Source organism: Seriola dumerili, unplaced genomic scaffold, assembly GCF_002260705.1.
Source record: "Seriola dumerili isolate Sdu_G_001 unplaced genomic scaffold, Sdu_1.0 BDQW01000056.1, whole genome shotgun sequence".
Lineage (NCBI taxonomy): Eukaryota > Metazoa > Chordata > Actinopteri > Carangiformes > Carangidae > Seriola > Seriola dumerili.
Genome location: NW_019174311.1, coordinates 4,266,676 through 4,282,346, shown reverse-complemented (window position 1 = coordinate 4,282,346; position 15,671 = coordinate 4,266,676). Strand labels below are relative to the sequence as shown.

At 44.7% G+C, this 15,671-nt stretch overlaps 1 protein-coding gene across 4 annotated transcripts in view; it reads left to right on the top strand.

The window, feature by feature from the left end:
- Positions 1–15,671, top strand: part of samd11 (sterile alpha motif domain containing 11) — a 48,667-nt gene that overhangs the window by 16,217 nt on the left and 16,779 nt on the right. For all 4 annotated transcript variants that reach the window (XM_022741521.1, XM_022741522.1, XM_022741523.1 and 1 more), the window contains exons 4-5: positions 5,273–5,382; positions 13,098–13,190. In XM_022741521.1, coding sequence (XP_022597242.1) covers positions 5,273–5,382; positions 13,098–13,190 — 203 coding nt within the window. The remainder of the gene's footprint in view (positions 1–5,272; positions 5,383–13,097; positions 13,191–15,671) is intronic.

Sequence of the window (15,671 nt, the reverse complement as noted above, 5' to 3'; positions counted from 1 at the left end):
ATCTCGTCCTGTGCTCATCCACTCAGCAGGGAGACCGGCTGATTGAAACAAGCAACATACTGAACTCAATATAACATCTTATTGGTTTTGGCTAGAGATTTTTGTCTTCACCAACAAGGTTATACTTTAGGTTACTGTGAATGTAATTTTGACAGACCTCGTCATAGTCTTTAACCATCGTCTGCTTAATGTCGTTTTTTTTATTCCGGTGAAACTTTGACGCAGCGCGAGCTTTGGTGCGCACTGAGAGAAACCGCGCTAGTGTTTGTTTGAGGTTCATGCTGCCAATGGGACGTTTGGTGAAATCAGACACAAACAGAAGATGCTCACATTCCCAAACATTTCCAAGAATCTAATAGTTATTTCATACTCTCACAGTTTTTTTTTTCCCAGTTTCCCTTTACAGTCTGTCCCTCTGTATGACAACAGATCTTTTCCTGGAGTAGCACGGGCTCAGATTTGTCAACGGGGATGCTGTACTCAATCTGTGCAATAACCACAGAAAGAGGAAGACATTGATGCTGAGTTAGCTACTGTATGTCTATTGCATTTGACATTTTGTCCTCTGGCTTTATTGAACAACTGTGTCATTGCCTTATGCCAGTCAGGGGTCACGGACAGTGTGAAATTACTGGAAATGGCTCTCCCCTGAAGCACTAATTAGTGAGCTTGGAGGTTTTATAGCTTTCTAGAGGAGCTTTCCGCTTCAAGAATTTTTGGCCTTGTTTACACCCGTTTACCATGGCAACAGAGTCACAGCAATTTAGTTGTTGATTGGGCGTTGGCTATCAGCAAGAGGTTCATTGTTTCCACATAGAGCAGTGTTGTGTCTATTAAGTCCCTGTCAAAGCACAGGATTAACAAAAAGATGGCCGGTAGTGTTCCAGCAGTGTAGTCTCAGATTTGGCGTTGGCTTGAAGCATGAGGTTCATCATTTCCGCATGTAAAGAACACAATGTTTACTATTCATCATTTGCTGCCATTCAGTATGTTGAAATCAGCTGAAGATAATAAGAGCTTTGGCCTCTCCTACAGTATCTACAGTCCAGTGGTGTGCTCTTTGAAAGCTCAGAGGGATTACATCACATACTGTGAATATAACAGATGTCTTCCTTTTTCATTCCAAACTTTCCTTAAATCTGTTGAAGAATTTCTTTCTGAGTTTGAAAAACGTGAATGATAATAGCTCATAAAATGTGAGCCAGAGGACAAATTAACATGAAGACCAGCAGCGTGTGCATGGATCAGTACGGGATGCAACATGGCGGACTTATCGTATATTCTATTTCCATTATACTTTTCTTTCCTTCCTTGGCTGCCTTATCGACCTCATGTCAGCCTGTACAGCAGAGGAACAACAGGGAGAAGTGAAGCCCAAGTGAAGCTGGGCTACTCTTACTTATTTATGTATCTATTTCTGTATTTATTCATTACCATCTCTGCTTGCAGAGTTCCCAGTTGCGAGTTGGCTTTCGATCCAACTGTGAGCAGCATGACAATTGTGTTTCCGCTGCTCACAGGAATCAGACAAAACATAAAATGTATATGGAAAAGATCCATATTCCTGCTTTAAACTTTATGCCTCCTAAAGTATAGGTATTTCCTAAATAAAAGACTTGCATTTTATTTCTTTTTTTCTGCGGGGCATCGTAGAAACTTTACTCATTCCTGCTTTTTCTCAGTATTTTGCCCAAGTCCACATCTTATTACGCTGTGGTTGCTGAATATTACATATTGCCCGGTAGTATTTGAATGTTGCTGTGGGCCACCTGTGCAGGTTGGATTGGGCTGTGTGTTGGGGCTGTTGTCTTGAGAGCAGATGAGGGTACACAGTAAACCTGAGAGCACCAGATGTTACACAGTGACCTGTCTCTCCTCTCTCTCTCTCTCTCTCTCTCTCTCTCTCTCTCTCTCTCCTCCTCCTTCTCCACTCCTCCACCTTCACATCCCTGCTGTCTGTCTGTCAGCACTTTCCCAGTGGTGGTGTGAGACATGGCGTCAGGGTGCCTGGGCTGCCAGCTTCTGCCAGCTCACACTGTGACCTCCAGCCCCGCCACCTCAGCTCCACGTGCCAATGCCGCAGCAGGCCACTGCTGGGCATTTATACTGAGTTGACTCCCTGTGCCAGGAGAAGAGTCTTTCCACATTGTTTGGACCATTTTGAATAGTAACGCCCACTCTAATGGCTGAGGAGGGCACAAGCTTCCCAAACAAAAGAAAAAGCCTCAGGCAAATGATTTGGCAGATGAAGTTAATCAGCTCATGTAGGAATAGTGGACATTTTCTGGTGTTTTTTATTAAATTTGTATTGACGTATGATTTATCAATAAATAAGCATTCCAATTACTGTGAGAATAAAAAACATCAGCATATTGTTATATTGAGTAGCTGGAACTGTGATAGTTACTGTATATTGTTAGTTTACTTAAAATGCATAGACAGGAATCATTGAAAGAAAACAGCAGTAGAAATTAGGGCTACTTGTCAGAACATTTCAAAGGTATTCGAACTTGGCATCGAATGCTTCTTTTCTTATTTTTGAATCAGATATTTCCTGACCAAAATCAGGAAAACCTTTTTCCTTTACTCAATATATTCACTTTAGGCAAGCGTCTCTATTTACAACAGATGTGTTTTTAAATGAAGAAATCCCCAAACTAAGCTCATGAAAAAAGTATTGTTTTGGTATCAGTACCTGAACTGATACCTGGAGGTATTGTATTGGCACCAATTTCAAAAATTATCAAATGATTAACAGACAAAATAGAAATTTAATTACTTGTACAGAGTTTGTGATATAATTTCAGTGATGGACACCAGTAGTATCCATGAGTGTTAACACACATTACTTATCCCAGTGTCTGGGTCAGTGTGTCTGTCCTGTGGCTGGGGATGAAGGGGCAGTATTGACCAGTTTAGGGATGAGCTGAGGATGAGATGATTGTCTCTGGCGTGCACCTGGGTGATAAGAAAGCAGCTCATGTCCTTCTTAGCTATCAGACCCAGCAGCCACAATATAACCCCCCACCATTCTCTCTGAGGCCCTCGTCCTCCCCAGCTAACGCTGGCCTTAGGAGCTCCTTTGGGAGCGCTGACTCAGGTGACTGGGTTTTAAACACCATCCCCACCCCCCTCTCCATCTTCCAGGGCTTGAGTATGACCTTGCCTCCACCCACAGAAAGAGAGGAGGGGAGGGGGATGAGGGAGGGCAGAGGTGGGTGGGGATAGGACTAGGCCCTCATTAGCCCAAGCCGAGGCGGGACAGCTCAGGAAAAGTGCGCTAATTACCCCACTAACAATGTCCTTGCCATTCATGGCTTAGAGCAGCCACTTTGCCACAGGATAATAACCCCATCACCTCTCTGAGGAGTTCAGGATAGCATTATCATGATCACTTTAAATGATGGACAGAGGGTAGTGTTAGAACGCTGCTACCTGATTGATGGATTTGGCTGCAGTTTCTCACAGTGGACCGTGTAACTGCAGCGTGTGTGATGTGTGTTTTGTTGGAGTCACTGGGTGACGCAGATGCTTTATTATATGACTCCAAGCACAATTAAAAAACCTTCCCTGCATCTCATTTTCTTTTTGAAGGAAACCATTGGGCTCTCAGACACAGATAGCTACTAATTTTAGCAAGATACACTCTAAAAAAGAAGTCTATCATTAGTCTAAAGAATTTGCAGTCGCAGTCCAATCAAGCGTCTCCTTGCTTAGCAACCAGTGAGGACTGTTTTGTCTGAGACCATTTTCTGAGTCATTGGTTCTCCGTGACTGAAAAGGTGACTGGTGAAGCCAGCATGGCCAGCATTAGGCCTTCTCCGCTCCCCTTCATTTTTTCTGTTAGCGTGTGGAAAACAGCTTGGCGACCGACAGCCTGACATTACAGCAGGAGCCTGTAATCATGGGACTGTAAAAACCCAAATCCAGCAGCCGCAAACAGTGTGGCCTCGTCATAGTGGTGGCAGCTAAGAACCATTCACCGCTTTTGTCCCATAAACTGTGCTTGCCGTGTCATACCAGACCCCCTTCATAGATGATTCTGCTTTCAATAAAGTTGCCAGTTAAGCCTATAAAGCAGATTTCTGCTGACACTAGAGGAAGGTGCTACCATCAGACTGACATGTCTCAATGCTGCATGTATTTAGGCTTATTTTGTGGACAAAGTGACAGTTTCCTGTTCTCTTGGGCTTTGGAGTGCTCTTCCATGTTCCATGTATGTCACAGTCATTTAACAGTAAATGATATGTAGACTGTAAACTAAAAAAATATTCAGTCCTCTACCTCTCCTACCACACAAGCTGTTTACCATTACGCTGTGACTACACTTGTACTGCACGGCTGCTGTACTCCCCTCAAACGCTAAGCGCCTATTTCCCATCATTATGCCATTTAATGCGATCAGGATGGTAATCAGATTGCAAATGAAATACCTCCATGACACAGTTGTGTGGGTGCAGTGGTGCGGGGTGGTTAGAAAGGCGGCTGGTGGAGCATTTGGAAGGGCAGAGTGGCTCCAACCAGATCTAGGCATAATCTGTAAACCCTCCTCCTGCTCCTCCTTTGGGTGCTGAAGGGCAGGACAGGGTGTTTGAGAGACTCTTGTGAACGGTTGTGTTGTGAAGGACCTCGTGTTGAAGTGTAGGCATGACAACAGAAAAGAAGACCATTGTTTTCAATAACACAGATTCAGTGTATTGTCTTATTAATATTACATTCCTAAGAAGTAAGACCAGTTCAAGTCTTGATTGATATTTTATTTGATCTTTAATATTCCTCACATGTCTTTTCACATTATTCAATTGCCATATTTCTCTAAAACAGCTGTTGGCGGCCGCAGTTTAAAAAGAGCCATAATCAGGTTTTAAGCTGCTAAACTACTTATGAGTTGTGAATATGTTCGTTAATACATCTTAGTGTGGAAGATGAGTAGGGATGAGGTCCAAAAGTGCTGGATGCGGTAGTCTGTCAGAGTGTATTACACACCTCAGCGCTAAGAGCCACTTTACAGGACAGACACTTGTAGCTGGTGAGTCTATGTGGAGGTATGCATATCAGAGAGGACAGGTCTGTCTGGATGGAGGATTTCTGTGGTAAGTAGTGTGTGAAATAGTGTGAATGTATGCACTGCTGCTTTATCACATGCTGGTTTCGATGGCATTGTGGAATTAAGTTTGTTCGGGGTGCTTTTAAATGCGTTTATCATCTCTTTCCTGTCTCTCTCTCTCTCTGTTTGTGTGTGTGTGTGTGTGTGTGTGTGTGTGTGTGTTAGTCGTGACAGTGACCTCTCTACAATCATCTCCAATCTGCACCACACCAGACAGCACGGCATGCCCGAGGGCGAGTCAGCCTCTGATCACAACACCAGTACTGGACACACAGGTAGGACCCCCAGTGATGGTGTGTTTGTGTGTGTATGTGTGTGTGTGTGTGTGTGTGTTTAAAGGATTGTCAGTATGTGTATGTAATACAGGAAGTGTAGGATGTGTTCTTTCTCTCTCTCTCTCCCTTTTCACCAAGACTGATGATATATCTTCCTATTCATCTCTTGTAACATATGTAAACGTTTCATTACCCATTTAATTTACTCTAATTTGTGTGATTGGAGGAATTTAACATAAGCTTATTACTCATTCCTGAAGGTCGCTCTCAAGTTGATTACTTAATGTTCTTCCCACATTCCCTGCCGCACTCCAGGATTTTTGTTAAACCCCCTGTTTTAAATTACCTCTGAATAAATAGCTTTGTTTGCCATTAATCCATTTTTATGTGAGCAGAGGAACCGTGGTGTGCGTATGCTAAGCTAAGAGCTTTTGTTACAGCTTACAGACAGAACATAGACAGCATTTAATCCCATCTATTTGTCAAGTAGCTTGTATGAGGACATTGTGCAGCCATCAAAGACATATGGTTGTAAATCAGCCTCTGTTGATATCACTATTCAGCGATCAACCTACTGTACTGGATGCTTCTGCCACATGGGGTTAGTTGTAACTGTTTACCTATTCACACGTGTGTGTATGTGTGTACAAGGTATGATGGATGGCAACAGTTCTACACTAGTTTCCCAGCAACCCAAACAAACCTTTCACATTATCATACATTATTAATGATGCTGACTTTTGCCACCAAGAAAAATGTATATCTAAAACACTAATTGTGACAATGAGTCAACTGTATTGACAACATCCATCATCAAATCTTAATCCACACTTTTAAACATTTACATTTACCCCTAATTAAAGAATGAGTTGCCTTTTTATCAGTGAAGACCAAACCTTTGCTCCAGTGTTGCCCGGGGTTCGACCCTGTCCCCTCTTATCCCATTAGCCAGAGGCACAGCAAGAGGCATAATCAGCCCAGACCCAACACCTCCATACCCTCTCTCTGTGTGCTCATCTCCTCTGTCTGCCAGATTAATTGTCCATACGGTGCCTGTGATATCAGGCAGGGTGGGTGGAAGGTGAAGGGTATTAGACTGCTCAACAGCCACCCCAGCCAGTGTCTTAGACCCCGGTTTGGGACGGATTTCCACCCAAATACCGGCCTAATCAGCTGCTAAACTTAATGGAGAAATCAGAGCCCTGAGTAGTTGTCTTAATGGAGAAAGACAAGAGGGAATAGAGGTGGATTGGGGGGGGTGGGGGGGGGGGGGGGGGGGGGGGTGGCGATGGAGGAGGGAGTGAGCACAGTGTGGCCTACGCCAGAGGGGGTCTAGGACCCTAAAATCTGTCCGTTTGAGCATTAAAGGGAGATTTAACAGGCTGCCTAAGCGGCTCGCTCCGTGTCTGTAAACAAGTCCAATCCGATCAGCCACTGGCTCTCATTTTGTCTGCCAGTGAAATTAGACGCACACACATTCACAAACACACAATTACACACAAGTAGCACATAGTTATACAGATGCGTGCCCACGCCAAGTCAGCACAGGTTCATATTTGCATCCAAATACATAGGTGGGTGTAATGTGTATGAAGTTTTAGAGCATTGGATTATTTGACTTGGAGATGAATGAGATGGTAAACGCAGCTAGCTGTCTATGATATTGTCCTCCTCTGTTCTGCCAGTCAACCCTCATATTTGACTTAGCCTCTAAAAGTGTTTAAGGTTCTACCAATGAACTGTGGAGGGAGAGAATCTGAGAGACAGGAGAGAAATTAAAGAGCACACAAAGAAAAGAGAAACAAAATCTGCAACAGAGAGAGACAGACACAGTGATGGAAGAAACATTTGGAGAGAGGGAGACAGAGGAAAGAGAGATGAATGAGTGCGGTGGTGGTATCGGGGGAGGGCAGGCGGCAGCTATGGCGGCGGACGGCTCCGTATGTTCGTGTGTGTGTGGGTCAGGAGGAAAGGGAAGCAGGCTTGCCGGGTCGTCTCTGCACCGGAGTGGGCCGTTAATTAAATCTGAGGGATAGACAGGAGGGCTGCCTCCCTCCTTCTCCTCTCCATTCCATCCCTCCCTTCCTCCCTCATTCGCTCTCTCACTCTCCAGCCGCTGGCTATTCAGAGACTCTGTGAGAGGTGGAGGGGAGGGAAGAGGGAAGGAGGGAGGGAGGGGGAGAGCAGGGGCGCCGACGCTGAGAGTCTGGCTGCCTGTGGAGACTGTAAACCGTGGCTCTGCGGTCAGACCGGAGACTCAAACAGGCAGATAAGGTGTTTTTGGACCGCCACTCTCTCTCTCCTCTGCTCCCTGCTCTCAGACTCCCAGAGGCAGTTACAGCCTGTCGGTGTGTGTGTGGTTGAGGGTTGTAGCAGTGGTTTGGGGCTTTAGCACATTTGTGTGTGTGTGTGTGTGTGTGTGTGTGTGCGTGTGTGCGTGTGCGTGCACGCGCGCGCGTGCACCTTTCCGTGTGTCGTTTTAAATGCCTGGTTTTAGATGTTTGCTTGCGTGTGAATCTGCAGCCTTGCGTGTTTGTGCAAGACCTTTTTTTTTTCAGTCTGACTGTGAGTGAGGATGGCTTTTAAAGTATTACCAGACAGATATTACATGATTAGCATAGAAAGGCAATTCTAAACAAAAGTAAACACTCAAGGATTTCTGATGATATTAACTCTGTCATCCATAAGTATAAAGGGAAATGTGGATTGTAAATATTTTAAAACATCCCACTGCTTAATAGGGATGTAATTGTACTGCAATAACAAAATGGCCTCTCAGGGTTATAATGCATAAAGACATACAGTATATTTATATAATGCTTCTGTCAAGAAACCAAATTCATAGATGGCAAACAATAAATAATTGAGTAAATAGAAAATAAAGCTTTAACTTAAAGATACATTTTTTTCCTGCGTTATAGGTCGAAACAGAAATCTCAATCCAAGTTCTGTTTTTTTGTGTTTCTCACATCTGTGCCTCTTCAGTGTTAAACAGTCATTGGTTGTTTTTTGTTTGTTTGGTTTTGGTTTGGTTTGTTTGTTTGTTTTTTATTCCACAAAGGTCATAATCGAGAAGGGTTTTGCTGGTCTTTTGATGTTTTTTTTTTCTGGTTAAACTACTTTTTCTGTTTATTCCTAGTGTTCAGAGTGATACATTACTAAGTAACGCTTCAGCAGAATCAGATTTCTCTCTCATTAAAGTAACAAACACTGAACTGTTACATTTTCAGTGCTGATTTAGTGAACTGGTGAAAATGTGTTACAGTATACATGTTATACTATGGATACATAGAATTTCAACAGAATTATTTGATGATGCTTTTGAAACATTAATAGCCTTTGATATCCTGTGACATGAGCATCGTTTTGTATATGTATTTTAGCAGAGGTGTTACACGGGAGGCGACAAACCACTTGAAGAATCCTGAATAGAAAAGTCTGTAATGCTAAAGACGGCAGTTGCATGACACATCCCGCCCCTCTCCCCAGTGCACCAATCGTCTGCTTTATAACAGCGGAACGGTAAAACATGTCAAGCCAACCGTGTTGTTGCACCGAAACCTTACACATTAATAGTAGACCTACAACCTGTGGGGAATGAACGTCTCTTATATTAGTCTGTTTTATCCTCGGAACTCGATCTCTCATTTGCCATTAAATTGGGAACATTTTAAACCTTATTTTAGAGGCAAAGTCACCAAACTTTTGAGGCAGTTTTATCGGGTGATTCTGTACGTGCATTTTTTTAAGTCCCTGTGATTAAAAGTGCAATTATGGCTCTCTCCCCATTCATTCAGATAGGAGCCTCGTATGTTTGCCCGAAATAACTGCCCGGGGGCATTGCCAAGATGGCTGTTGAGTGGCGAGACTTGCCTATAAGGACTTTGATATTCTGGCAGGAACAGTTGCCTAGCAACAGCCACTGTAAGCGGAAGAAGACAGATGAAGGCTGGGATGAGGGACACATAAAGATGTGACAAATAAAGTTTTACATTTAAGAATGACAGATGACACCAGGTGATTAGAGAAGAGGATATAGCTTTATTATTTTGAAATTCCTTAAAAGAAAGATTTCATCGTTCAAGTTATGTTCAGGAAACACCTGTTTGATAATGCAGGAGAAGGTTTATGTCCATCATTGTTTCCATTTTGATGGACTTTTAGAAAAACTCAAAAGCAAAATTTGTTGTATTACCTTTTATCAGAGAATAAATGAATCCCTTTATAATGAACACATGTAATTATTAGTGATTTACAACTTCTGGTAAGTAACTATCATCATGTCACAGCCCGGGACTTATTCTAAACAAAGCACTGTTCCTACTGACGGAAACGTCCCTTCTTGTGTATCACCACCTTTTTATTGTGTTACATAACTATATCGCATTGCAAAAAGGACATTTATATAAAGTTTTTCACTTTAAGGTCAGCCATATTTTTTTATTTTCAGTTGACTACCCATTCTCTTCTTCATATTCTCCTTCTCTCTCCGCCTCTCTTAATTTCTCACTTCCTGTTGAAAACACATAGAACATGAAAAACAGACGGGTATTGTATGGAGCAGTGTTATTGTGTGTGTACATTTGCACGTTGGCAGTGGTACATCCTCCCCTCAGCGTGAGCAGAAGCGCCTCTCTCCCCATCTCCATCACCCACCCCCCGTCCTTCCATCCCTCTCCCAGCTGCATCGGCCCGTAAGCCAATCAATGGCAGGGCTTTCAGGGCCGGCGGAGGCCCCGGCGCACGGAGGGGTGATCAATAAGTTATTAGCACCATTCTGTCAGCTGTAATGTGGAGATTGATCGGGGGGCTGCGGCTCGCGGCTCACCCCACGTCCCTGCCTGTCACTCCCCCCCTTCTTCGCATAGCGCCCCCCCCCCCTCCCCAGCCTGATAAAGATGACAGATTAACGGAGTAAGAGAGGAATTAAGGAGTCTGGCTGTCTGAGCTGTCACCACGCTCCATGGGATGGAGAGAGAAGAGGAGGAGGACTAAAGTTTGAGGGAGGGAGAGGAAATCAGAAAGTAAGAGAGAAAGAGGAATGCTCCCCTGCCTGATGGTTCACCCTGGTGGTGTCACATGAAAGAGAAGAGGTTTAGGTCCTGCTGTTTCCTCTATCTCTATCTGTCCCTCCGTTCTCATCCCTCTTTTCTCTCAGTGGGAGGAACAGCGGATAAGAAGGAGGTTAACTAGCAAGGAGGAACTGAGGCAGAGCCAGGAATATAGTGTGTTTAGGCCAACTGCTTAAAGAAAAAGAAAAAAGTTAGCCTAGACTGTCTGTTTACCATGGACGGCTAAAACAGAGGGTATATCATAGCAGCTAATGCTACTGCAGCTTAATTACTGCATTTTGACAGTTAAAATCACAGCCTTGAAGCTAAAATAAAACTCCTGACTCCATAACCACTAATTCCTCAGCAATATTAACAAGCAGGAGATATGGAAAGGCCCAGGGTAGCAAACTGTAAGCGGTGTTAGTGGGAGTAAAAGGGTTAGCATAGACGCTAGCAGAGCTCAGGGTTCGGCATTAAAAGGGAGCGCCGGTGCTCTAAGAAGCCCCATTTAATTGGCTTTAAAAGCTTTCCGCCCTCAAATCTCTGGCCCTCGGGCACTTGCTCAGGAGACAGAGTGTCTTGAGTGAGCTTGGCTCAAGAGACGACTCAAGTGTGTGTGTGTTTGATCATGAGAGGCTCTGGGTGTGGGTGTAAGCATGTGTGTATGTGTGTGTGTCTTTGGTAGAGGAAGGGGTTTAACTGATGGGGGTTCTCTCTCTCTCTCTCTCTCTCTCTCTCTCTCTTTATTAATATTCCACTAATAGGATAGATGGAAAGCTTTTGTGTTTTTTTTTTTTTTTGTTTGCTGTTTTTTCTTTTGACCAGTGAAAGAAACGTACTGAATGTGATTTGAAAATGAGAAGAAAAACAGAATAAGAGATCATAAAGGAGACGACAGAAAAAGAAGAAATTGTGAAAGACATTCAGTGTGAGCGTGTGTGTGTGTATGTGTGTCCATTAGCGCTCCCCCCTGCCCCCACTGTCTCTTTAGGGTGGTATAGGGAGTGGATTTCCTCAGGACCTGAGAGGCAACATCAAACACTGGATCATTAGTGAACCTCCTCCCTCTCCCTCTCTCTCCCTTTCTCATTTGCTCGCTCACCCTCTCATCAACACCGGGGCTCCTTCAGCAGCCCAACAAAATCCTCTGAGTCCTGTCTAAATCTCTTTCTGTCTCTTTCCCCTCCCTGTCTGTGTCTTGTTATAGAGAAGAAAGAACATAAGTTTGGGTGATAGGTTAAGGGTTAAAGGTCAGACCTCACTCCAGCTTCACTCCTCTGTTGATGACTGTCCTCCTTTTGCTACGATGACAACAATATCAGGAGAAGACACATGACAGAAATCGTCAAATGTTGTTTGCTTGGGTATTGCTGTTCATTGTTTCTCCGTGCTATTTACACATGCTGTGCAAATGATGAAAAATTGCTTTGTTGAAAAAGAGAGACACACAGAGAGGAACCATTCTCCTTGAGGGAGGAAAATAAAACACCCCCCCATCCCTAAAAATATGCACAGGGAAGTGAGAGAGAGAGAGAGTGAGAAAAAAGAGAAAGAGGGGAAGCAGTTGCTGCTGTGGCTTGGCTGTCTGTGTGGAAGAAGAAACAGAGTTAGAGAAAAAGCAGAGGTGCATGAGATAGAAATAGAGAAAGAAAGAAAGAGAAAGAAAGAGACAGACAGATAGAGAGGGAGAGAGAGAGGGCAATGACAAACGGCTTTTTCCTTCCTGCTGGCGCTGCGTGCGATGTGCTCTGGATCCCCTCCCTCTCTGATTAGGCCCGTATTGATTTGAGGTGTGTTTGAGGGGGGTGGACGTGAGGCGATGGGGCGGGAAGGAAGAGCAGGATGAGAGGGGAGGAGAGGAGGAGGAGGAAGCGACAGTAGGGGGTGCTGTAATTGTACACTAGATGCTCCTCTTTGGTGGCAGGGGAGGAGGAGGTGGGGGAGAACAGGGAGGAAAAGGGGATGGAGGAGGAGGTAGGGAGGGCGTAAACGGAGAGAGAGAGAGAGAGCTCCTGATGGGAGGAGGTTTCAAGTGCACCTAGAGGAGAGGAGAGAGAGAAGGAAGCAGAAGAGTAGCTCAGAAGTGTGTTTATGAGTGGGATGACAGCAACAAGGTGGGTGGCGCGAGGGAGGGGGGGGGGGGGTGACTGATGTGAAGGTACAAAGACTAGAAATAAACACATATTATAGACATAATATAGGCTGAGAGACTCGTGAACTTAAGTTCAGTCTGAGGCTTTTGTGCCAACATCTGGAAAAAGAGAGAGAGGAAGAACAGTGATAACACTTGAGGACAGACTGTTGGAAAGAGACACTGGAGGAGACACAGAGAGACACAGCCCTCCTCCCTCCCTCAAGTAGACCAACACACACGTGAATGAGTCGGGCAGATCTGTCATCCACAGCAGTGGAGGCCCCCAAACAAGCACATCTCCAGACGCCCATGGTTTGCTTCACTCGCTCTGTTTCTCTCTCTCTCCAACTATCACTTTTTTTCCCCCCTCTTTGGCTCCTTTTCACCCTCCCTCTTCTAACTCTGCATTTCCAAAGCAGCCACCATGTATACAGGTAGACGCAGAGCAGAGCTGCAATATCAAGCCTTTACTTTGGTCTTTTTGCTGACTGCTCTGTCTCTCTTTGTGTGTGCGTGTGTGTTTACAGATGCCCTTCTAGGCAAGAGGAGAAGCTTCTCTCCCAACAGCAGCAGCGAGTGTCCCTCTGACAGCAAGAAGTCACGTAGCGTATCCCCCAAAGGTAAGACCGTGTGGTGTACTCGTGCGCTGTGACGTTACAGATGTGCTTGGACATGTATTCTCAGAGAGGAAATGTGTGAAAACTGTAGGACAGAAGACAGTATGACTGAGTGTTAAAGTGGAAGAGAAATGGTGGAAGCTGCAGAGTGAAGAAGAGGGAGAAATGAGGTAGTATTGATTTAGCTGCTGGTGGTCAGTGTGTTAGGGTTAGTGTGACGATGGGAATATCTTTCTCACGCACTCGTTGACACACTTCCTCTGTTAACCCTCTCCCTTGTCTTATACAGTCTCAGTTGCAGACACACACACACACACACACACACACACACACACACACACACGTGTACAAACACACACACACACACAAACACTTAGCCAGTAGATCAAAACACCCATATTACCAGAACACAGTATTTGCTCTCTGACCACTAGTGGTATGGAAACATGAAGACAGGTTTAGTTTTAAGTGCCGAGTTTTGTCTCTGAGATTCTGCTGCTACCCCAATAAGATGGATGTTTTTTAGCACCGCAGAAGAAGAAATTGTGGTGCTCAAAATATTGAGAAAATGACATTTGAAAACTTTACAGCTACTTCTCTTTCCATGAACAGTAAGTAAGGTCGTTCTACAGACCTCCCTTTGGAGCTATTTTCTCCCTCAGATGAAAATGGTGATTTGAGTGATCTCGCCCTTTAACAGGAAAACAGAGCATGGGTGGCTGGCATGTCTGCTTTCCTCCAAATACAGTAAATACAGTAATATGATATCTAAATAAAGTAATATGTTACATAGTATGCCATTCAGGTATAATATTATCAGTCTTGCAGCAGATTCCTAGCATACACACTTCACTGTTAACTTTTAATTAGCTCTATATGACAGACCTTGACAAGGCACACCTTGGCAAGACGATGCCCCTCTGTAGCGTTGGAATCCAGTCGCCATCCTCTATTATTCATATCTCCCTCATGTGGTGTGAAACCGGGCCCCTGACGTGGAGCCGGCACGGCCACCGGGCCTGTCCCTCTGGGCTCCTGAGGTAGACTTCCTGACTGATGCATTATACAGGAGGCAAAGCCAAGGGCAGCTCACCGCACATCCAGCCTCATCTCTGCAGACACACGAACAACATGTACACACATACACACTCCAAGACAACGTGTAAGCCAAACAACATCAGCAGCACACACACACACACACAAACACACGTGACACAAATAACTCTGATTATTTAAGATATTACTATAATGTGACTCCATGATGGTTTGTGGGGTGTATTTGCATAAGTGCATTTGGAGGTCAGATTGAGTTGTGTCGAGCTCAGCATGAACCCTGCGTTGACCTTTGCCCTCTGGTTGACCTTTGACTGAGAGATGCCCTGCCTGCTGCCTCCTCCTCTTTCACCGTGCAGGGAAGCACTCATTCCTGGCCATTATAGTCTTACTTAGACACAACCAAACTCCTGAAAGATGCATGGATTTTTGTGGATGTGTTTTTGTGTCACAGTGTGTGTGTGTGTGTGTGTTTATCTGTGTGCATGTCTGTTTGTGTATTCTGGCTTGGCTTCCTTTTAAGGCAAATGGGGCTTGTGTGTTTTTATTCTGACTTTGTGCTTCAGAGTTTGTGTGGTTAGGCTTCTGGTTTTGAAAGCAAACAATCCCTGTATACGCCTTATATATAGTCTTTCTTTGCTGCACATTTGCATAAGGGAGACAGAGACTTTGTTTTTATGTGTGTAAGAGTGTGTGCAGCCTGCTGTCCAGTGAAGGGTATTCAAGCCAATTCAAAACACTGCTGATCCTGTGTGTTAACCTTGAGCTATGCCCACACTCAAACCTTGACTCCGCACCTGTATGTGTGTTCCTATATGGGTGTTATCAATGCGTGTTACATCTTTTTGCCTCCGAGGTTGGCGACAGACAGTATCCCTTAATGACTAATGCAGGTGGAGAAATAGATTGAGAGAGAGACTGAGAGGGTAGAGTTTGGATGGAGCCGGAGAGATTGGATGCCGCTGTGTAAATGATGTCTGTTTTTCTTTCAGTTGCAAAGTCGGCACCCCCTGCTGTGTTTAGAGAGCAAAAAAACTTAAGACAGGCACAGACTAGTTGCGCGCACACACAGACACACACACATACACTCAAGGACCTTGGGTGGATTAGCTGGAGCTTGGCGGTGGAGACAGAGATGCTTGCGTGCTCGCTTCCTCCCCCACCACCTCCACCCCACCTCCGCTCCTCAGCGCCACTCCTGCTCGCCTGCCCGGGGCCAGGCTCAGGTTTCAATAAGAAGGAGGGTGGTAAAAATAACCCCTGCTTTCCTCTGCTTCTCCCTCCTCCTCCTCCTCATCCTCTTTCTCCCTCTTCTAACTCCCTAACCACCTCCCATATCCCCCACCACCCTTACCTTAGATCATGTTACTATTGACAGAGAGAGAGAGGAGGGAGGTCAGAGAGAGAGATTAAGTGTGGGGACTGACAGCT